At 39.3% G+C, this 24,456-nt stretch overlaps 1 protein-coding gene across 1 annotated transcript in view; it reads left to right on the top strand.

The window, feature by feature from the left end:
- The window catches only part of BMERB1 (bMERB domain containing 1), a 50,784-nt gene that overhangs the window by 20,882 nt on the left and 5,446 nt on the right, over nt 1-24,456 (top strand). The window contains exons 2-4 of the mRNA XM_030484322.1: nt 3,562-3,685; nt 20,609-20,682; nt 23,445-23,559. Coding sequence (XP_030340182.1) covers nt 3,562-3,685; nt 20,609-20,682; nt 23,445-23,559 — 313 coding nt within the window. The remainder of the gene's footprint in view (nt 1-3,561; nt 3,686-20,608; nt 20,683-23,444; nt 23,560-24,456) is intronic.

Consider the following 24,456-nt stretch of genomic DNA (forward strand, 5'->3'; position numbering starts at 1 on the left):
TAAAAAAATAGTTGACTGATGCATCCCTCCTTTAAATAAAATTAAATATTTTGCCTTTCTTTAATGAAAAGGTAAGAGACTCCTGTGTGAAGCTGTTCAGAATCATGTCTCAAAGCACTAAAGGTGTCATTCATCACTGGAGCAGAGCTAGAGCTTTACTGAAAGGCTTACTAATGTTAATATATTCTTTTCCAAGTGGTTTACCTCCCAGGAGCTCAAACTATTTTATGAAAAATAATTAATTCTCCTTCAGCATAGCTTCTGTCAGGTAGGCCAAACAGTTATCCACAGTTACTAGAAGAGAAATTCAGACACAAACAGGTTGGTAATTTGTGAGGATCACAATGGTGAAAGTGTAAAGTGGGAATCCTGACCTGTGGCCTCTTCAGAGGCTTGTATTTCTGGCGTGTCCTCACACCTGTGCTCTACTCTTTCAGGATTTCTGGGAAATACAGTGTTTCAGTTGTGCCTTTTTCCTCAAAACCTCCCTTAAAAATGCATATGCTTCAGAAGGGGCCAAAGTAGGAGGCATACTGCAGCTGTGTTGGGTTTGTGAGACCTGTGGAGTCACCTATATGAAGGGAATTAGCAGCTGTCAAAGGAGCTTCCTTAGTCTTTACCTGTTAGGAAGGGAGGTTTAGAAAAGCTGGAGATGGGATGCAAAAATGATATCATTCCTCAGTAGTGCACAGGTGAACATGTATAAAGTATGGATTGAATTAAGTTCTTTCTCCTGGAAGACCATGCCTACCCCTCTAGAACTGGCTTTTAATATCTTCCAGCACCCCAGTGTCTCCATACTCAGTTCTCTGTATTGTTGCCTTCAAATTTCTTCCCATTTTAACTGCCCAGTCTGTTTTTTCCTCACAAAGTTCCCCCTTAGTCAAGCTTTGGCCAGTCCTCCCTCCAGTTTGAGATCTCCATGAGAATTAATCACCTCACAGTACGTTCACAGCACATGTACTGATAAACTATGCCACTCTTTATATCTCTGTTATTCTAGCTACATCTCTAAGTTTGCAGACAAGTTGTGAACTAATCTCTTATGGTTTCTATATTTATTTCTCTCCACTTCCAAACTTGTGGTGCCTTGCTTGTATTTTTGATTCTTTTGAAAACATTTCATAATTTTGGATAGCTTTTAAAAATATTTTCTGGTTCAAGCACACGTTGAGTGGGATGTGAAGGAGAATCTGTGACTGTTCTGCAAGAGGTCAGACTAGACTACTGCTTGTCACAGAAATTCTTGTGTTGACTCTAAGCACATATTTAGGATGTAAGGCTTGTACATGATTCGCCTCCTGAATTACTGAAATCACAGTATGATGGCTGATCTCATCCAAGGGTAACACTGGGGCATTTACAGCTAGAGTTGCAGATCGGAAATAAGATAGTTACTTTTTTTTCTCCCCTGTTTTCTGAGCTCAAGTACTGATTTTAGAATATGTATGTATGTGTAATATATTTGTGCCTTATTTTTCTAATTACCACCATCATTGGCTTTAATTCATGGTAGCATCAGAATGACTTCCTTCCTGCTGAATATTTTTAGAAAATAAATCTGCGCTGAAGCCAATTATGCTGCAAGCAGTTAAAATAACTCCAGAACCTCAGAAAGCAACAAGAGGCAAAACTATACTTACAGAATCTTTGTTTTAGTTTCTTTTAACTGGTGCCTGATAAACTTCTAGTGAATATCGGATTACAATTCTGCCATATGTTACTGGTAGCACAGCACCTTAGGTACTCTGCTACTAAGTTGAGGACTTTGCTATGGTTCCTCATGGGTGTGAGGGGAAAGGCGGGAGGGGTGGTGGTGTGTGTGTTGTCTGTGCTGGACACAGTCCCTAAAGCATTTTCGGTTGTGTTTAACCTTCCTCAAACAGATGTAGGATTTCAAAGGCTTTAAGGTTCTATTTCAGTGTCTAAGTTAGTGACTGGAATTTCGAAAGACCAATGTGCTTTTACACTGTGAAGTTAGCCATTGATGACAGCTGGAACAACACTTTTTAGGACATCCAGGCTATACCTCAACTAAATATACCCCAACAAACACAATTATTTCTAATAGGAGAATCCATCTCCTACAGGCAGCAGTTGTGTGTTCAGACACCCAAGATAAGCCTTATTTTACCAACCAGTTTTGCAATTTGAGTTTTAAAACAGCTACTGAGAAATGGTTGCTCTGTCATGAGAGACATTTCAAAATCTGTCTCACTTTTTTCCTCAAAACTCTGTTACTTTGAAAAAAAAATAGTGATTTTTAATATTTATTTGCTCACTTTCTTAGTTACAAAGTAAAGCCAAAACTTGCAGACAATGCTAGCAGGATAACTTTTTTTTTTTTTTTTAAAGCATATATTTTATATATATTTATAGAATTTCTTTATTTTGCTTCCATTTTGGGAGAACAGATCTTTGTGAACTAAGCTCATGCAGAGCCTGTGTTTGTTGAGATTTTGTAGTTTCAGTCCTACTCCAAGTTTCTGTCAGAAATTCTCAGCTGTTTGTGCTTAGTCTGTCAGGAGGGACTTCAGAATTTGTCTCCTCTTAATTAACTGAACAACTTTTTTTCTGATGCTTTTTCTCTCCTGTTTTCTGAATAATCATGCTGAGTATATTTTGACCTCTCTATTTTCCTTTTTTAAACCAGTACAGCTGAAAGAGGCCTGCTTTCAGGAATATGTCTCCATTTGGGTACCAAAACATGCAGGCACTCTATTTTTTTGTCTCTAAATCCTTGTTCAAAATGAAGGCCAGGTACAGGGAACCCTTGGAATAAGGTTTTCCAGAGGCCTGTTTGCTCCTTGCCAAATCCAGCTTCTATAAATTGGTTCCTTCTCCCTTCAGTGAACACAGTTCATAGCTGTGTTTCTCTCTGGATTAGAAGAGGTAATACATCAGTTACAGAGAAATAATCATAGAAGGACCCTGGCCTTACCAATTGCCGAGTAACTTCTACAAAGTGCTATTTGTCTTCTCAACTGATTTCAGTGCCATAGTGAGAAACATTCAGCCTCTCAAAGGATTAGGTCCTGTGTCACTTCTCATCACATCCTTGCCTCTTCTCTAGTGGGTTTAGCTGTAAGTCAGGCTCAGATGATAGAATGGCATGAAGAGTTTTAAGAATTAAAGATGGGAAACCCTCATCAGTTTACATTGCCTGCACTTGCACCAAGATAGGACTCTGAAGAGTTGCAAGTAATTGCTTTGAGCGGATTTTGTAGCCATCTATGGCTGTTCTTTCAAAGTTTGTAGTGATAGCAATTAAGAAACAGTAGCTGTAGTTATGTATTGAGGTGGGATTCCTTAGAGGTACATAAATTCTTACAAGATGAATGTCACTGGCTTACAGATTCTTTCACTTCAAAATGGTTAAATGGAAAGTAATAAGCAAGACAGTAGAGAAACCACTCAACGTAGCATTCAGCTAGAATATTCTTTACTACTTGCATTAATTACCCCATAGTCAGATAGCCCTCCGATTAAATTTAGACTCCTAAAAGAACCTATTAAGACAGTTAGGCTAGTTTAACTCAGTTTCTCTGCTTTCACACACAGGTCAACTTGACATCATTTCAATGGCTGAAACAACAATGATGCCCGAGGAAATTGAGCTTGAGATGGCAAAGATCCAGAGACTTCGGGAAGTCTTAGTCAGAAGAGAATCAGAACTCAGGTTTATGTAAGTATCAATACTTCTGGGAAAACACTATGCAAAATTAATCAAAAGAGGAAAGAATACTATTTAGAAGACTTTTATCTGCTTGACATTTTAAAAGGAAGAAAGATAAAGAGCATTCCTGTTAGGTGAATGCTTGCAAAATGCCATTGGGAAATTATTTTTGTAGTTGCAAAGGAAATTACCTTTTTTATTTGGCACCTTTTTTATTCAGTATGATTTGCAGAAGACATAAAAGGGATCTATTACTTACAAAAGGAAACTTTAGCAAAGCACATGTCTACAGAGCGTATTTTTATACCTGACTTCAATCTTTACGGGAAGGATGTTTGTCTGAAGAAAATATCAACAGGTAGGAGATTTGGAGCTTCCACAGTCTGACCTAATTCAGGCTTTATTCCTCACTTCATTAGTGGTCTTAGATGTTCGTGTCACAAGAGAGCACACTGTGTTCTGGACTAATAGCATCCACGATTTGACATTTGTTAAATGGAAGCCATTAAGTTATGAACACAGAACACATTTTGATGTATCGAATTAAGTAGCAATACTCCAAGAGAGATTTTCAAAACTGGCAAAAGGGCCAGACAAAGGAGCCTCATGAATATTAATCTAGTTCTGATGATGAAGTCAATAGGGTTTATATTCCTAAATCACTGAATTTAGAAGACCAGGACTATTAATAAGGAGTATATTATTTTGAAGCCCCATCTATCTGTGAGTGCCTGGGGTCAGAAACTAATGCCTTTGCGGACAGGCTAAGAACCTCAGCAGATCTAAAACCTGCTGAGCCCAGACCCTTGGCATTATGAAGTAGTCTGAAAAAAACTTGCTCTCTTCTCTCTTTAAAATACAAAGATAGGACTGGTACTTTAGCGCTTGCATCTGGAGATTAATTTCAATGCCCTGACTTGCACTGCTAGAGGTTGAAAATCTCACCCTCAAACAAGCACAGATACCCAGAGACTTCGGGAAGTCTTAGTCAGAAGAGAATCAGAACTCAGGTTTATGTAAGTATTATCTGTTATCTGAGAAGACTTCTAGCCCAGAATCACTGCTTAGATACCTTTGGAAATAAGGACTGGTAACAGTGATACTGGCCTTTAACAATGCTGTGGTGGTACAAATAAAGTAAATAGGAAAGGTTTTGTCACACCTGCCCCGGTAGTCAAATACTACTTGGTTATTGGCTTGTACATAGATTTAATCCGGAAGAAGCCTCATCATTGAACCCTGTGCTTTTCTTGACATTTTCTGCATCAAATAAAAGACTGAAACTGTCCCATGTGAATGAGAAGCCATGGTGGGCATCTGCTTGTCATCATTTTGCATGTTCTTCACTTGTTCTGTATGTTCTTGTATCCAGTCTGTTCTTTTCATTTTCCCCATGCTCACACTCATGACACTCTTTACTATGTATTGCCTAGCAGGTGTTCGAGGGAGGAATTTAACACAGAGGAGCTTGCTTATTGAAAAGGGACTATAACTGACATTTGTACTGTGCGACAGTACTCTTCCTGCATTAGATGTTGTCCAAATGCACTCTGCCTAGAGCTACCTGGGAGCACTCCCCAGCTGTTCACTGGCTGAGTGAGGAAAGCTCTTCTGAGCATCACAATCTCCCCTAGGTTTGGCCCTTGTTATTAGCAAAGCAGACAAGTGACAGACAGCAAATGCCAGAGGTGGCCCTACTTGTTTGTCTTTTTTAAGTCATGGAAAGCCAAGCTTGTTGCTGCTGCCGCTGTCTTCAGCAAGAGGAACTGAGGTCTGTGCCACTGCCATAGACCCTCTCATTTCTTCAGTGCATAGGGCCAAATGACTACTTTTCTAGGGATAGCCACACAGATTTCTAGTCTGACTTCTCCCTTTTCTGTGGCAGAATATCCTGACACTGCTCATTAATCCTTGAGGGAGTTTTTTAGCACCACTGACTGAAATGGTGGTATGGCATCTGTCTCTGCACTGGGATGCTACTTGCAAACCAAGACTGCACTGATCATGAGTTTTCAAGCTTCCCATCTTTCTAAGCCCATTTACAACAGGCAGGTTCTTCATACTGGCTCAAGTGTGAAAGAAAAAGCAGCCTCTTTCACCAACAGTGGCTTCCAGAATTAGAACATGTTTCCATTAATAGCTTTAGGAGTCCAATAGATTGTCTGTTTGACATTATCTCATTTTTAAAAATGTTTCTATATTTTATTCCTGACAAGTGAGAAGCATGTTGCTAGTGATGCCCAAGTAATAGAGCAGCGCCTGTTCTTTACTGCCTTTCATTAAGGGTGGTTTATGCTGACAGAGGGGCTCAATTGCTTTTGTCTTCAATGACAAATGTCTTTTAATGAGCTCTTGCTGAGGTTAACAGCACAACTCATGGTTATATCAGTGGTACAAGTTTTGTGTCTGTTTAAGCAAATTACATAAAGTAATTCACATACATATTGTAAAAAACTTTATATGTGGCCATATTTTTTTCAGTTGTTTCCTGAAGTAATGCATTGCCAGTGTCTCAAGGCCAGAAGTCTATATGTAGGTCATGAATTTTAGTAATTGTTTCCTCCTGACAGGATTAGATTCCCCTATGAATGACCTATACAGCCAACAACATGAAACTGAGCCACCTCAGACAGGCTTAAGGCAGACTCGACTTTGAACATGTATCTGCTAACTAGCAGTACTCCTGTGCTCAGACCACTGAGTTCAAGACCAGCTTTAATGAGAGCCAGATCTCTTTAGTTCTTGTACCTGCTTTAGCTTGTCATTCAACTGTAACAAAAGGATAAAACATACCTATAGTAGTGGAAAAAATACGTATGTTTCTATTCTCTTTCTTTCCCCCTCATGCTGTTGGCAACAGAGTAGAAATTCTCTTGAGTTAAATTTGTCTTCCTTTAGTTCTTTAGTTCTTATAAACATGATGAAATAATTCTGTATCATTACACATCCAGCTATAGCTTACATCTCTAGCTACGATTTTTAAAAGTAATGGTTCATTCTTCTCACTGTCTCTCTGTATGACTTTTTTATTTATGCACATGTAGCCAGATCCTGAAGCTAGGATCTGGCTGTGCTTTAAAAAAAAACCCCTAAAACTAAAAATAAAGGAAATAAGCTGTAGGGTTTGTTCTCGAGTGTATCACCAGCCCTCATGGTGGCCAGGGCTCCCTCCTGTTAGAGGCATACAGTCTGTCAGCTTTACTTACACAAACCAGCAACTACCGCAACTCTTCACAGCACAGACACCGTATTTTAACAGTATTCACACTAAAGAACAAGAAAAAACCCCACACTGCAAGCTGGACCTGTTGCTGATAGAAATCGGAGCAAACTCTTTCCCTGTCAGAGCAATGCAGGTTTCATCTATGAAAGGAACTTGCTCTAAGACTGCTAATTTGAAATTACTGTTTTCCTTGAATAAGACATACAAAGATTGAGATGGGATAATAAAAATCACTCTTACTGATGTTCGGAACAGCTCTGTAACAAAATCTCTTGTCTTATATGTTACGTCAACATTTTGCCCAAACAAATGCAGTAGTCAGAAAATAAGGGCATTTGGCAGAGAACTGCTCTAGGTTAGCGTTCAGCCAGAACCCCAAAAAACGAACCAGAACACACGTGCCCCCACAAAACAACCAACAAAAACCTAGCAAGGATTGGATGCTCAGCAGACCTGAAGTTGGTTTGCATTTTTTGCGCTTCTGTGCATGAACCAGTAAAAACTTTTCCAGCTCATATGCAACATCATTGATAATGTAGTAGTCTTTCAGGTAGTTCCTCAGCTGTGATCTATATAGCATGTGTCTCTGCAAGCAACATGAACTCAACGTGAGAGTCTTTAGCAAAACATACAGACAGCTTTCCTTGCTTTGAAAGTTATCGAGGATATTGTTTTTAACATAGTAATACTATGAGGTCCATATTCCCCTCTCCCCACTGAGCAAATTAACACCGATGACTAACAAAGGCTCTAATGCAACAAATAGGATAAAATGAAGTATGTTGCTCCTACGTCCTTACTCAAATGTTACATTACAGTACTCCCAGTTGGTAACACTTCAGTATCTAAATAAAGTCTTTACTGAACAGTTCATCGTCACTAAAAGCTTTAGAAGAGTCACCCTGCAGAGGTGAAAGAACGAGTGGGACGGTGAAGAAATAGAAGTGAGATACTTAATCATCATTGTTTCAAAGCAAGTCCTAAAGTATTTGAGAATCAAGCAGTGGGATTAAACTCAAAAATAAAATTATTTAATAGTATTAGACTAAAGAAGTGGTACAGAATACTGTTCAACATCCATACAAAACTATATGGGGTTTTTCTCCTGCATATCCAAGAGGCTCAGTCTCTCATGGTTTAGCCTATGAATATCAATCACGTTATTAGTTCAACAGACCCAGATTTTCAGTTTTCAGAATTTAAGTGAGGAAAATTTCAATTATATTTGAACAAATTTCACATACATTTCTATGATTAAATATTGAATTAAAATACCAAAGTTTGGGTTTTTTGGAGTTTTTTTTTTTAGTTTATGACTTTCCCCCCACCTCTTTGCATCAGTCACACTGTGAATAATCAAGTTGCTTTGTGCTATACTGGATATTAAAATTACTCACGATCTTCACTCTGCATAATCATCAGAAAGGTTAGTCTTCTCAGGAAGAAGTTTTCTACCTTTAGAAAGAGATTTGGGCACTCGGTCAGGAACAGTAGCTCACGTGATACTGAATTCAGTCACCAGATAAGAGACCTCACCTGTCTGAAGTTTTATATTCCTGGTTAAAAAAGGGCAGCAGAAATTCCTTTAATAAGGGGCACACTTTATTTTTAAAGTTTAGGGGAAGTCCTTCATAGGGGCCCTTCCACTGCAGAGCCACGCAAGGCAGTGCTAACTGCTTGCCCTCACAGGTGAAATGAGCTCTGCAGCTGCATGAGGCAAAATGGCCACCATTTCATGGCAGCTCAACCATGCTGTACAAAATGGTCACCCTGTCTGTGGGGCCTCTGCAGCAACCCTTCCTCTGACACCCACCTTCCTCTTGAAACAGCTGTGAGGAGCTTTTCTCCTTCCTCACAAACTCTGTTCACTCCCCTTACTGTCTGCTGGGCTGTGTGGCACGGAGGGCCATAGGCTGCCAGTGAAGGCCCTCAAAAAGTATGTTTTCCCAGTGACCACCTCCAGTGCCTCTGGCTCTGGTGGCAGGCAGTGGATGGCCACAAGTACAGCACCCAAGGCAGCCATGTACCCCTGTCCAAACCTGAACTCAGCACAGTTTACAGGGCACAGCTTTGAAAATTAAACTGTCTGGCAGACATTGCATCATTCCTGACAGGTGAACAAGTCAGGTATGTAGTAATATCCCTCAAAATTATTCTAAAATTCAGAAGATTTCTTTAAGAAGGTGTTGCAATTTGTCTGCATCTCTGTACCGGGCACACAGAGCAATATATGCTGGGGTTTAGTGGCAGACCAATAATTGGCGGTTGAAGGAGAATACCTGTGTTTGCTCTTAGACAAATATAGGTATTTATGTATCACTGTGTTAAATAAAAACTTCCCTAAAATACAGAAAATGTGAACATTCAGTGAAAACAGTGGAAAGAGCATTTACCCTGTTTAAAAATGAAACACCAAAAATTTTTAAGCAAAGACCACAAATAACTGTACAGTTTCAATCTATGTGATTTTTCTCTCTTTTTGTACTGCTTTGTAGTCCGTTGATAGTGTTTTGTCTCTGCCTTGCAGAGAGAAATGGAAATTCCTTCCTAGTGTACTAAACATAACGTAAGACCTTATTTCAGTAATTAAAAACTAAAGCACCTAAAGACAAAGATACATCTGAACAATGTAACTTTGTGGAACTCTGAAGTGAAGCAAAAGCATTGAGTACGGGAAACTCCAACTGACATCTCTGATTTTCAATTTGTGAGGCTTCTTTATTGCAAAACACAGCTTTTTAATTTTGCTGAGTGAAGCGCAGTAAAATTAGATGTCTGGCAGCATGTTCTTAGTGTATCCCCTGAATTTTTTTAATTTGAAAACCAAGGAAAGCAGCTGAACTATTTTGTCTCTAACAGATTACATGCTATACCACAGTGAAATAGTTCATCTTGTAGCGTATACTTTAAAAGAGACCAGCTTTCTAATAATTCTAAAAATACTTCTTGGTTTTCTTTTTACTGTTACAGAAAAATAAAGAAAGCAAAATCAGCTGAAGCAATTAACAGGTTATGTTTTGCAGACCTTGGTATGAATTGAAAGTCATATATGCTATTAGCCTTTGTAAGCCGGTCCTTTGCTTTGCTCCATGCTGTTATTTCCTCCTTTAAAAAGAAAGGGAGGGCAGCTGAAGACAGCTATACTATTCATATGCAGGAAGTCTGTACTATTTCCAGTTGAATACCTGCTTGCTATGAAGAATTACTTAAAGTTTACATGGAACTGATTTTCAGATTATAAAATCAAACCTTCCTCAATTAGGTAATGCCACGATTTACGTTGTGCAATTATATTTTAGCTCAGGCAGCCGTAGTCACAGCAGAGCAGATGCACTGTCATTTGCTCTGTAATTACATTATCGAACCTTATTTTTGTCTCAAGGCCTCATCTTACTTAGTGCCCAGGATCGACCACCTCAGGATACGTCAAGGTTACGTAGCAATTGTGGCTGTTTGTAGCATCTCTCCTTCTATGCTACTGATACTGTGAAATTTCATAAAATTATGCCAGGAGCTGTTGTGACCATCTCCAGCCAGCCCAGGAAATGAAAATACAGCTTAAGGCCATCGTATGCTATCTGCAGCTCTTCTGGGTTTATTTTCAGAAAGTTGAGGACTCAGCCCATATTGGTATGAAGGAGACAATATGTATGGAAAAGCATAATTTTACAGCTAGCCAGTATTCCCCCTTATTCACCTCTGAGGCTTCTCTCAGCTTATTTCTTAAAATGTTCTCTATAAAAAAAAAGTTTTGGGTCAAACTGTAAATTTTCAATCTGTCTTTGCTGTTAAGGAAAGCAAACACACCACTTCAGAAAATGCATGCTCTCTCTCCCTTTCTAATTTTCCTATCCCACTTCCTTTTTTTCTTTTTTTGTGAGATAGCAGACCCAAAAGCTGAGGGAGCTGCTCAGGCAGCATCCTTCTTGTTGCACATACAATGCGTTACTGCTATGGATAGTTGTGTGTGGCTTCAGAAGCAGGTTAGGATTTGTATCACTGGGGGGCATGGAAATCTACCGTAATGAAAAACGCAAGTGTAAAAAATGGATATTGCATGTGTTAACTCAGTTTAACTGCCAGAGGAGACAGGCAGCAAAACCTCAGACCTCTATATGATACAGGAACAGATCAAAACTGAACCTTAAAATAATTTGTAGTGCAAAATTCATGCATTTTAAAATGTATTATCATATTCTGACCCAGTAAATATTAATAGTATAGGTGAGATCTTACCACCCACAGTTACTGCCTATGCCTGTGAATAGAAGAGGCATGGAGTTCTTATAAAATAGCATTCACTGTCACCATGAAACATACTCCTTAGGAAATCTGTCAGTGCCTGATACTGCTGGCTTTCCAGATGGAAAGCAAAGCTTGAAGCCAGCTATATTGGATGACCTTGAACTAAAACTGTGGAAGCTGCTTCCACCTGTGATAGCTGTCTTCAGAGTGGTTATTTCTGCCACGTAGGTGATACTGAGTGGTAATTTCTAAATTTATAGGGAAGATATTAAACAATAGCCCTATTAGGTTGCTTTAGGCGGTTATTGAAAACAGTTTTACCTCATTAAACTTGTTTTATCTGTAAAAATATCATAATACTCAATATTTGCTTAATGTCTGTGTGGTTATTACACTACTAAACTAATACTGCGAAAAAGCCAAATTCACCTCCACATTGACTTAGGAGAATTAAAATTGGTCATTGTCTTTGTACACTTTCACTACACACTTAGATGACTCCCTCTTCTCCAGAGTGCTCGTAATAGCTACATCGTCCAAATTCTCCATAGATCTGTTCAGGTTTTTAGACCATTTCATACTGTTATGTTTGTTTACTTGTAATCCCAGGAACAATTACCTTTTATGTAGGTATGCTTGCTGCAATTTGACTTCGCCCTGGTAATAAACTCATCCTAGCAGTCCCACATCTTAATTAGCTGTCCAGAGTACATAATTAATCCCTGTTTTGTCAGGTTTGCTTTTTCTTCCTTCCAATTAGGCTTACTTTCCTTACATTTTTAAATGTTATCCTTTTCCCACTTTGCAAAAACAACCCCATAAATCTCAATTTGCTGTGACATTGATGTATCCATTTCTTGTAGTAGCAGAGGTAGGATCTTCAGTAATGGTCATTCTATAGGGAATTGGACATAATGGTAGAATCTCAAATTTAGGGCAGATCTATCATGGAGAAAAATTTATTGTCCATATTCCTCGTAAGAAGAGTAACACATCAGATAGGATTCTCACCTTTGTCTGTTGCAGTATGCATAGCACAGTGGTATTTTATGGCATAAAAGAGTGTGTCTACTGATTGCCTGGCTTTATGCAACCACTGCAAAGTGAAACAACGTTAAGCTACACAAGAACTGCAGAAGTGAGGTGTTAAATCCTTTGGTGATGATAACTTCAATAAATCAACTTAAAAATCATATGTTTTAATTTAGAATGAGTGCAGTAAATCCACTAGACTCACACGAAGTGGGAACATGAAACGGTCTCATTACTAGCTAAACTCAAAAAGTAATAGTGTACTACGAAGCCTGCTTATGTGGAGTGTTTCCATTCTGAAGTGAGAAAAGGTAGCAAGGATTGCTGTCTTTTAAGTTCATTTCAAATTTTAATTACTTTTTCAACCAAATACTTTATTTCTAGTGCCTCACTGATGTAGCATCAACTGTGACTTCCCAGTGGCAACAGTGACACACACTAAGCATCACCCTGGCTAAGTGTGAGTGTAAAAAGATAAACAGACCGTCAAGAGTGTGAATAGCACTGGTAACTTACAGGTTATATATTGCTAAGCAGGTGTTTTGACTTTTGCTTTCTTGCTTCCTCTGCTACTTTTTGTCTTTGTACTGTATATTATCTATTTTCTCTCCTCTGAAGTTAAGCATGGAATTGTTAGGACTGTTTACTTACATGTGCAATATCTAGTACTTTTCTCTGAGTTTTGGCACCTAGCTGTTACTATAGAGCAAAGAAATAACACCAACAAACCCAGTTTGGTTTGTTTGTGGTTTTGGGTTTTGGTTGGGTTTTTTTTTTTGTTGTTGTTGTTGTTGGGGTTTTTTTCTTAATAGAGTAGTTGTTCTTAGTGTTTTCTGGTAAGATCTGTCTTTTCCTGGAAAGGAGTAACAAATCTTTTCTCCTTCACAGTTCTATAATCTTAACAACATATCACTTACTGTGAATTCCCTTTTTTTTTTCCCGATTGTATCTTGCTCTAGGAACATAGGCTGCACTTTGGGATGCTGGGCAGTTGTGTCATGATATATATTTTTCAATAAATATACATGTCAGATTGGCAGCTTCAGAAGATAAGGCACTGTTAGGTAAAATATCAAGCCCAGCTTTATGAGGGGTACCGTGGCTGTCCCATTGATACAGCCTGGTGTGTCACACACTCTTCTGCAAGATAGGATTAATTTATGGCTGTGACTGTATGTCCCCATTCGCCTTTCCCATCCCAAGCACACTGCAGTGGTGTCTCACCTGCAAATACCCAGAAGCCTTGAGGAAATAATCAGGAAACTGTAAGATGACAAATGGCACAATCTGGTTTTTGTAATGAAAGTTGTCAAATACTCAAAGCTTGAGGCTTCTGAGATTAGGGACAACATTTCTAGGGGAGTGCGCCATGGATCGGGGAGCCTCAAGGATGTCAGCATGCCATCTGTAGAACTGGGAATTCCTGAAAGGTCCAGCTCTGGTGAGAGTCTCCCACCTTTTCACATGGGAGCCTGGAAGCCACAGGAACATGAGTTCAGGACTGAATTGCAAAGTTCCAGACTGTGCACTTTAAGCTGAACAAGTCAGCTCTCAAAAGAGGAAAGAAAAATGCCTTTGTTCAGTCTGATCTCTCTGCAGAGCCACCTCCCTTGCCCTTTTTGACAGCAAACAGTCAACCCCAGAGGAAAATATGACATTACATTTTCAACTGTGTGGCAGTAAAACTGCTATGTTAAAATGCTCAGAAAGGAAAAGCATTTTTTAGTGGTGTATAATGTTAAACATATAATTAGCAAAGTATTTAATGAATTGTAGACTTAGTACCTATTAGTTGAGATGTTTGTGGCTTAAAAGAGAAAAGAATTAAATGGAGGGATTTTCATTATCATCTCTGTTGGACAGCTAGGAAAATAATTATTTCATAGAAAATTTTCTTTAAATAGCATTTTCTACATCGAATATATGTCATGGGTGTCACAAATTGCTGTTAATAGAAGAGGGAGCAGCTCTGGGTATCTTTAGTCTTTTGATTTAGTCATTTTTAGGTTTAGTTTTAGTAATTCAGCACTGTATATCCAAATGTAACATTTAATCCCAAACTTGTTTTGACTTCCCACTGCAAAGCTACCTGTGGTCTGGTTTGCATAAGTGGGTCGTAGAATGAATTGTCTGCCATGAGACCATGCATCCAAGATAATGCATTCATAATGCATCATACACATATAGTACTCACAATTACTGTGGGCCACCGTATTGTACAGTTGATCTTCCTATAAGGCAAGGATACCCTGTGATAATGTGTAATTCTTGACCCATGGTATTTCAGTGGCCTCTTTCACTTGCCTTCTGCTATAAATAGGAGACCATAGATCAGTGGTGATTCAACAGTGAATTGAAAAGTCCTGAAATGGACTGACTGTCGACGTTTCATTTTATACCAGATACCTTTATATTCTTTCCAGCTTTGATACCAAATAGTTGCTCTTCTGGTTTAAAAGCAAAGATCAAATATGTGAAAAGGTCAAATACAGAGGCAAATTAAGAAGGAAATGTGTCATTGATTCTGCTAGGGCCAACACATAACACATAGCCAAACACAGAACTTCCCCCTTCTGCTGCCTAATAACAAAAAATAAAACTATCAGACCAATTTAAATGAACCATGCACATAAGTTGGCCCTATGCTTTTACGTGTATGCTTCTGCAGTGGGGTTGTGCTTCTGGATTTAAATCTGACTTCTTTTGTGTATTTGTATTGTGTATTTGTAGACAAATAAACTTAGTCAATTTTTGCCATGTAGAGAAATATTCCCCTTCACTGTGGGGCTCCTCTTGTTACTAGTGAAGTTGACAGTAAAACTTCATAACTGGCACAGGAGATGGCCAAGCTCAAGAGAATTTAACCATGTCAATGAGAATGAAATACAGACAGCTCCTTTAGACACTGTTCTGAATTTCTGTGAAATATGCCTCAAATATGACCTCCAGGGACTCAGATTTTCAAGTCCTGCCATCTTCAATTGTTTCAAGCGACAGCTGAATTACAATGTTACTTTGCAAGTTGCGGTCCAGTGCTTCTACCGACTGTTCCTCCATCGGAGAGCACTTCTAACAAGAAAAGACAGACACACTTTTTTTAATAGTTAAAGTTAATCATAGAACTTTTGATTCGTAGCCTGACCTGCCAAGCAGGCTGGTCAGCAATCTGTTATCTTAATTGCCAGCTCTGTGTCTTCCAGCCTGAGCAGCACCAGGTGCTAAGCTAAATAACAAGGTGATAAACACACACCATAAATGACTCAGACAACTCATTAAATGTTGCCTGTGATTTCACAGATTTGTAATTAGAAGTTTTAAGAAGCTAAAATTAGTTGACAGGAACAAAATGGAGTCAAATGTAGAAGAGGGGTATACATGAACTCCTTGGTTTTTTTGTATTCCCAGGATACTTTCACCATTCCACATTTGCCACTGCTTTGGCAAGGCCTTCAACACCTGCAGTGCCCAAAGGCAGTCTCCACTGATGTCCCTCCTCCCCACCTCAGTCCTTATTTTAACAAATCTGTAGCTTGACAACACATCACCATCTGTCTGTAGCAATTCTCGTATTTTTCTACGCTGCTCTTTATTTCAGTCACCCAAATTTCTCCATCACTACTGGCTGCTCTTGGCTGATGTTCAGCATGTTCATTTGTGACACCACCAAGAAGACAATCTTATCCTTGTATTGAGACCTTCTCCAGATATATGTAATCATGACTTAGCGTGACGTTAGATTCTTAGACTTTGATATTGCCAGTATAGGATGTGGCCTTCAGAAACTAACAGTTACAAGCACATTGCTTCTGGGACAGGAGTATATTAAAACAGAACTAAAAATGACCTAAGCGCCTGCAAACCCTCTTGGAAGAGAGGGCAGGAAACCAACAAATCCACTCTACGTTCACTTTTTAAATTCAAGCACTTTAATGCAATAACAGAAAACAAAAGAATCTCAGACCTCCTCTTATACACATGCTAGAGGGAGCACAGATCTATTTCTAGCTTTGAAAGTCATTCAGCAAAGACAGCAGCTCTCTAGACACATTGCTCTGCTCCTCCTAAAAATCAATGAAAAAGGTACTTGATGCTTACGTAGCTGCTATTAATAGTTCTTACTCTCAGATCTTAATCATTTGACAAACTTGTTGGCCATCTCTTTTTCTTTGGCTGACCGTTAACGTGTTTAGTGATTTTCCTACTGCTTGTTACTATCATGTTTGCTTTTTTAACATCCATAGCTCTAGATAGTAACTAGGTCTTATACTAGGGAATTTTGTTTTCTTCCTCAGCTGCAGACAGAAAAATCATGTCTAACAAACGCTTCTGTGTCCAGTACAGAATGTTTCCTTTTTAAATCCTGCCTGCCATTATCTTCCATAGCCTCAGAGACCTGCCAGACCACAGCTGAATAGGGGGTCTCCTCTGTTTCTGTGTCCAGATGGTGCACAGCAGAGGTGACTCATGCTGTCACCTCATTGCGAATCTTACGGGAATGACAGCGCTCAGAGCATTCTTCTCCTGGTAACTGGACCACAGAAACACGTACTGAGGCTGAGTCACTGTGCCAGATCACTGCGGACTCTTCCGACCCACTTATTTTCCTGTCATTTTGTAACATGTTTAGAAAATCTTTTGCTCATGCTGTTTATTCATTATGAGTTACCTTTTTGGGGGGCAGAGAGTCTGCTTTTAGGTTTTTATGGTGCAGCTTGAGATACCAAGAGAGAAAAGAATAATACATGCTTATGTGATATCTCCAAGCATACAGAGGGTTTCTTCTAATAAGCCATCAAGAAACAGAAAATCAGAATTGCAGACAGTTTCAGGAATACATGAAAGCACACTGAGAATTTATCCCTAGTTCAATACTATTGCAATTACTCTAGGAATGGATTTGGGCTCTTAATAAGAGAAATGTTTTATCATACTCATAACTCATGTGTTTAAGATTACTGGGCAGACATTTAAAGCTCAGCCCTAGGGGAAAAACTGACGTATTATGACTGCCGCTTGCTTTACTGCTGTTTTTTCTACAACATCAAAATGATTTCACAGGGACTGGCAGGAATGTACTATCTATTCCAGAGTTCAGCAAAGGTTGTTTGTATATTGCAAATTTTATGCAAATGTCTCAAGCAGCTTTGCAGATAACTTACACAGGCCTTGGGGGTGTCATTTCAGTACCCTATGCCATGCTGTATCTACAGGTTAAAAACCATTGCATTCTGCACAGACCAACAACCTGACTGTGCTGCCCTCCTTCAAGGAAAACACCAGGTGCACAGGGAGCATAACAGTGCTCTTAAATAAGCTGGACAATAGTCTAAGTTCTCCTCTTGCCTGTCTTGCACTCTGGTAGATTTGACTTACAGCAGAGAGTGCTGCAGAATTAGGCTCAGCGTGTTTCTCCAGCTTCTCTATAGAAGGTTAAGGGACCCAAAGGAGTTTTGTTTTCTCTACTCTGCAGATTACTGCTCTCTTTAAGATTCCCCAAAGCTCTTTTTACTTCCTAAAGAGGCCTGACAGTAATACAAATATGCTCTCAGTCAAACCCTGCTGACTATCCAGCTTTCAAATGAGAAATCCACTGGAATTTGAATTTTTTTTTTTTTTTTTTTTATTATTTGCCAGAAGCAATATTAACTTCTCCTGGGCTTCCTGTACTGCTCACATCCAAGCATCAGGGCATAAGGGGGAAAAAAAGGAAGGTCCATAGTACCAGTACAGATTGAACAGCATTCCAAGAGCTTTCTTTCCCAGGAGTTCCTCTTCCCTTTTCTTTGTGTGGCAACAGTGTGACTCTTGCTCAGGACAAGAATTGTAGCCCCATGTTCAGTATTACTAACTAGCAGATGTGTGATGTGCTTTATAGTTACAAGCAACTATACCTCCTGCTTTCATTAAGTCAGATGGATGAAGCCTTCACATGGTGGTTGTTAGTATGTTCCATACCCCTCCTTTAACCATAGCTTTTTTTTTTTCACCCTAACCAGCACTATGGAGTGGATGAAACACAAAGGCTCTTTGACACAGATGGGAGGAAAGATGTGCCACATGCTTAAGGGGATTGGTACAGATGGTGGGTTTAGTCTTCGTCCATCATCAGAATGCACTAGCCTACAGAGCTGGGACTCTGGAGAGATCATCTGGTTTATGAGTTTTGGAATTCAGATTATCACAGAGCTGTTACAGCCACCAAGTGCCCGGCCACATCTCTCCTGTGAGTTACAAGGCAGGAACAAATTTAGGTCTCTTGAAAAAGAGGTGCCAAGAATATACATGGAGAGTGCTAGCTATATGCTCTGCAGTCAGATTTTGAAAGAGCCAAAATGATGGGAGGAATTGCAACAACAACTGCAATATGAGGCCGGTACCTTTGCCACAAATTGAGCATAGGGACTGTAGGGACAACTGAACATCAATGATCTGGCTCACTTGCAACGTACTGCCAGTAACATTTTAAATTCCTGAAAATCCTGATAGTAGAACAGTGGCCTTGGCTTTGGGGAGTTCCTTAAGGAGGGCAGGCAGCCAAACTGATAGGAGCGAAGTATTATAATTAGTATCTTTCACATCTTCCCAGATTGAATCCCAGTCCGCCCAGTACAGAAAAAAGAATATCCTCTCTCTGTATGTCACAAAGATGGCTTTTGTAGAAACTCACTGTTCTCTTCACTAGTTGAGGATCTGGCCCCTAAATATCATTTGAATACAGCAGCTCAATATTGAACGTTTCTCACCAAGAAACTGTCATCTTTGTTAACCACAGTAATTTCCCTCAAATGCATTAACACTCATTATATTAATGACACACAAACTGCATGAACATTGAACAGATAAGGAGCTGTAAGGCTTGCTCATATCCCAGCATGTTTTGAATATTGATTCTCCTGAGGGATGGTGTTTAAGATTCTTAATTGATAAAAGTAATTTCAGTACCATTTAGCACGATGGATCTCAAGAGTAAAACTGGCTTTGCTTGTGATCAGCATAAATAATATGGGGAGCACAAGAATAATCATCAGTATAAATGTCTCTGCCTCCAAGTGTCCTAACACATACAACAGTGAGCCATGGAGTAGCCCTGAGGCTAGCATGCCAATCTTCCCAATAAAAGTAAGACTTACAAGACAGATGTATGGTGGGAGAGCTGATCCGCAGCTGAGGTGACAATGGCACGTAAACAAGAAAAAGAGGTCAGCAATAAAGATTATTATCAGAGATATTTCACTGTCATATTTTGGGAAGAAAGAAGTAAAAAGGCAGCAGGAATAGCTGTCAGAGCACAGTGAAAGTATCAGGACAGGCAAGGTGGAGTTAACCAAAGCAGCAAATAATAAAAGGATCAACATGTTTTAATAACATGAGCAAAGCAGCTGAAGGACAGACAACTCCCTGCGGAGACCTGCGCTCCATGCACAGGCAGCAGGGAGAATAAAAGATTTTGTGTTGTGATTAAAACCTTATTTGTGCCAGAAATACCTATTTTTTCCACTTCTCACTTAATTCAGTTATTTGACCATATTATCCTTTGTGTGCTCACTCTCACAAACACACACAAATCTCTCAGGTTTCTTCTCTTAAAATACCACTGTAACAACCCATGTTCTGAGAGCACTTCAGCTTACCTTTGGTGCTTAGCCAACAGGCAATCCACCCTTCAGGCACAGGGTTATGAAATGAGGACTTAGATCTGTGGGCAAGGATAGCGCTGGCAACATGAGTTGAAGAATGCTCAATCAATCACAAAGGCCATTTCTTGTATTCTTCAGGGCATAATTTCAAAATGGAAGGCCCTGATGCAGCCCTTGGAACCAACACCTGAGCCTTAGCTGCCAGTGTGGTCTGGACTCTAAACCAAAACATTTGCCAGGAGGCTAATGCTGCAGTTTGCTACCTGCCAGGGGAATAATTCGGTATAGCAGCTCTCAGGAAAAGTACCAATTTCAGTAAGAAATAAAGGTGCAGTTTCTGCTAATGTTAGATTTTTATTTTTTTAAGATGTCTTCTGTGTCTTCACATTAATGGACTTTCTGCACACATCAAGGATGTGAAGCACTCATGTCAACCATGGAAGACATTCACCCAAGGCATAAGACCTCAAAATAGATGCCAAATTATGACAGTTTCCAGATCTTTGGTATCAGGGCTAAATTATTAGTAAGCTCACAAAGGAAGTTGGAAGTGGAATATAAATCTTGTCTTGAATTAGTAACTCCCCAGAACCTTTCCACCTATTACTAGCTGCTCAGCTAATTTGCTATCTGTTAAAATTGGTGAATGAACAGTATCAGTATCCCAAGGTTAAACCTCTGCATTTCTAGCTGATGCACAGGTCCCAGCAAGGGACAATATTCAGATGAGATCTGGACGATCGCATCAATACGGGATGGAGTTTGCATCTGACCATGCTTTTTCTGTTTCTGCAGGATGGATGACATCCAGCTGTGCAAAGACATTATGAACCTTAAGAGCGAGCTGCAGAATTTGGTAGCAATCCCAGGTAATGGCTATTTCCAACCCAGTATTAGGATAATGCTTGGGTGATGCACAGGTGGGGATGGTGTCAGGAACACACCTCTGCCCCTAACAATCAGCAATCTACCCCCAAGGTTGAGTTTCATATCTCTTTCTTCTAGTCCTTATATCTGTTTCCCATTTTCCTTCCCATCTTTAATTTCCTGGTCTCCAAATTTCTTTTTATGATGTATTTCACTGCTGCCTTGGCAGCAACCCTGCAATATCGCTCCAGGTGCACATTCCTTGTACTCCCTTGGCAATCTCAAGGGAAACAAGTGGCATAGAAATTGTCAGGTAGAAAAGACAGAGTGCTGACACACCCAAGATAAAAGGCAGAAAGGAAAGGGATTTATAACCATCACTGTGGATGTGATTGATTTTTTTTTTCTCTAGATACACCAATTCGTTGTCACACATGTAGTTAAACCTACCATATAGAATAAAGTGAAAGGTTTCTACAAAAAGCAAGGGGCAAGTCTTTGTGTTTTGCCTTAATTCTCTGCAAATTCACTGCTATAGACAGTTTTGCAGTCTTTAACTCCAAACTCCAACTGAAATCATTGACGAATTTTGTTTCACTGCAGCTTTGCCGTTCTAGATCATCCACAACAATCCTACTCTGTTCAAGAAAAGTACAGACAAATCCTGCAAAGCATTCAGCAACTGCAGTGGGCCATTTACAGTAGAGCATAGAGAATTCTCGCAGAGGCATTACTGCATGGCCTCTAGCACCCTTAAGAAATAATTTGCTGCTGCCTAAGTATTAAGGATAAGCTTTGACTGTCCTTTGGTTATCCTCATTTCTTCCCCCATATTTTATTCTGCAACTTTAAAGGACAACTATCTCCCCAGAAAGGAGAAGGTCACTCATGAAGTGGGAAATGGGACTACTCTGAGGCCACATATTCTTAGTTGTATAAGAACCTTTTCCACTTTTCTTTGCACTCAACAGAAGTGGATTCATGATCTTTTTGTTTCTTTATACTTCAGTTACTTATAGGTCACATTTTAACACTGTTGGTACATTATGGGTTTAAATGGTATTGGGAAGGATTATGAATCCTAGAAAATACCTGTGAATGATTCCCCTTGTCTCGCCTCTTCTAATCTGCAGCTTTCCTACCCACACTTTTAACTTACAGTTAGGGTTGATCACGAAGTCTTAAGCAGAGATCCACAGACAGCAGTTTCTCCTTAGCACAATTCAGGATGCATATATTTGGCAGGCAGTTTCCTGAAGGATATTATGGGAGAGTACATCTCATGCTGGGGGAAGGATGGATTGAAAGGAAATAGGAAGTAGTTTCTACCTTCAGTAGTGAGAGGAGGAGATCCCTTGCTCCATAGACATAAAAGCCAAAGCAAAACCAAACCAAAACCAAACCAACAGTGATTTCAAAGCATTCTTCTTTTTTCTCTACTGCAAATTCAGATTAATCACAGGAATTCTCCATAGGAAACAAAGCCAAAGTCTTGAAATCTTCAGAGCAGTCAACAACTTTCCTTTATCATTTCTAAAAGATAAAACACAGACAATACATCCCAGACAAAGCAGCCTTATGTTATATTACAAATTATTTCCTCTGCTATTGGCAGACCATAACTTAAAATTGTGCAAGGAATATGACTTTGAGACTTACAGAATTTGTCTTGAAAATATATTCAAGGTGCGTTTATCTAAAGGAATGGATTTATTGACTTTCCCAGTGATAAGCATCCTGAAGCCCATGACGCAAAACTAAGCTGTATGAAACAATTATTTTCAAGTATGTGATTTAGTTAGCTGTTTAAAATATAAGTTCAATCAGCAGACATATAGCTCAGATGCAGCAGACTGCAGGCAGCTTGCACTTCTTCCCACATCTCTTACTATACTTAATTTTATGGTTCTCTAAACAGAGTTCTACTGCTCAAAACCAGAATTCTTGGTTTAATGCAAAGTGTCTTCACAGCTAATCAAAATTTTCAGCTTTTTGAGGAAATATGTGGGTTAGGATTTGCCTCTGGCTTTCTTATCTCAGCTCCATTTGCTATGTTTGAAGATTTCTGTCTTAACTACATTTGCTTTATAACCTTAAACTTCAGCTCTGTGATCCCTAACATTCATGAGTGTTAGTTTGTGACAGGCACATCTTTTATGTCACAAAAAAATCAGTGTTTATAGACAACCTAGTCATTACAGACTGGCCAGTTAAGAATGACATATATATTACTCATTTTTGAAATATGGGGAAAATAAACACTTTTCATTTATTTTTCCACATTTTACAATTGATGCTATTCATGTGGATTTGTTGCTCACCTGCCTTACCAGAGTAGGAAAAAAAGTGTTGTAGTCGACAGCCAAAGCTGTCATGAAGTACAGAGAAATGGTCCCTTTTGGTATGGTCTCATTTCCCCTGAGGTCAAAGGGAGTTTGTACCTTGGATTTTAATGAAGCATCCTAGACTATTTTCTCACCAAAGCTCCTTAAAAAATTCAAAGCAGTGTTTTGCAGAGTAATTTAATATTAAAAGGACACTTGGCAAGCCCCACAGTCTCCAGACCATTAAGCTGATCAAACAAAAGAGCAGCAAGAAGAGAGCAAAGAGGCAGTGACCAGAACGTGTCAGGTTTTTGGTGACTTGGCTCTGAGGAACCATTGACTTCAATCAGCAATTCATTCTTAGACACCTGCAATGTCCACCCTCCCACTCTGCTCCCTGGAATCTCAAGTAATAATCTCTTTTCTCTGTTTTTGACCAGAAAAAAAAAAAACTAAGATGGACAAACAAAGAGAGGATGAACTGATTCAGAAGATCCACAGACTGGTACAAAAAAGAGACTTTCTTGTAGATGATGCAGAGGTGGAGAGATTACGGTAAGAACTAAAAGCAACTGAATTTAGTGAGGTTTCAGAAGTCTGGTACTAAACTGGAGTGACAAAATTTACATTGACATTAATAGCAGAGAAGTGGTCCTTTAAAACAACTTACCAAGTTAAAAGCCTCCTCCTAGTTCCATAGGAAAAACATTGAAACTAGAATTACTCCACTTCTGTGGCTCTTTAATCATGAGATGACTGAATCATTAATGAGATAGAGCAGGGTTTGGTCTCTCACTTTCCTACCAGAAAGCGTCTGGGCATTACCATTAAAAAGAAAAGGATTTTTGCTGCTACCCCAGGATCCTCTTGGCATGAGTAGACATGAAATGGAATTCTACAAGGGGCATATTTGTAGATAGCTAAAATTTGCCTTTTTCTATTTTTAAACAAATTATTAATATGGTCAGTTTTTATTGTTACTATCATCGCCCTGTGATTGATGATTAAAAAAAGTGAGAATGCAATTGCTAGCACAGGTCTACCTAACCTAAAGCATAAGCAAGTTCAGAATGATTTCATCTCAGTATCTTAGCCTAAAGTTGCTGAGAAACCTGTTGTCTTCCTCAAAAGTTCATTTCCAGCTGTTGCACCAAGATCCTACTCTACGGTCACAGTTTTGCTATTACTTTCCCTGCCTCTTTCAACAGTAAAGATTCAAGGCTCATCAATCCATTTATCCTAAACAACAGTATCTCTTCCAACACATTTAAATTCTAAGCAAGCAAAGGACAGAAGAAAAGAAACCTTGACAGAGTCCTGCAGCTGATCAAAGAGCTGGCCAAAGTTGGCAGCTGACAAGGAGCCTGAGCTAGTAATGTAATCCAGAGTTCTCAACTGCTAGTTTGATGTGCAAATCACAGAAATGTCATCAGCAGCCACACAATGCAGAAG

Source organism: Strigops habroptila, chromosome 4 (genome assembly GCF_004027225.2).
Source record: "Strigops habroptila isolate Jane chromosome 4, bStrHab1.2.pri, whole genome shotgun sequence".
In the NCBI taxonomy this organism is placed as follows: domain Eukaryota; kingdom Metazoa; phylum Chordata; class Aves; order Psittaciformes; family Psittacidae; genus Strigops; species Strigops habroptila.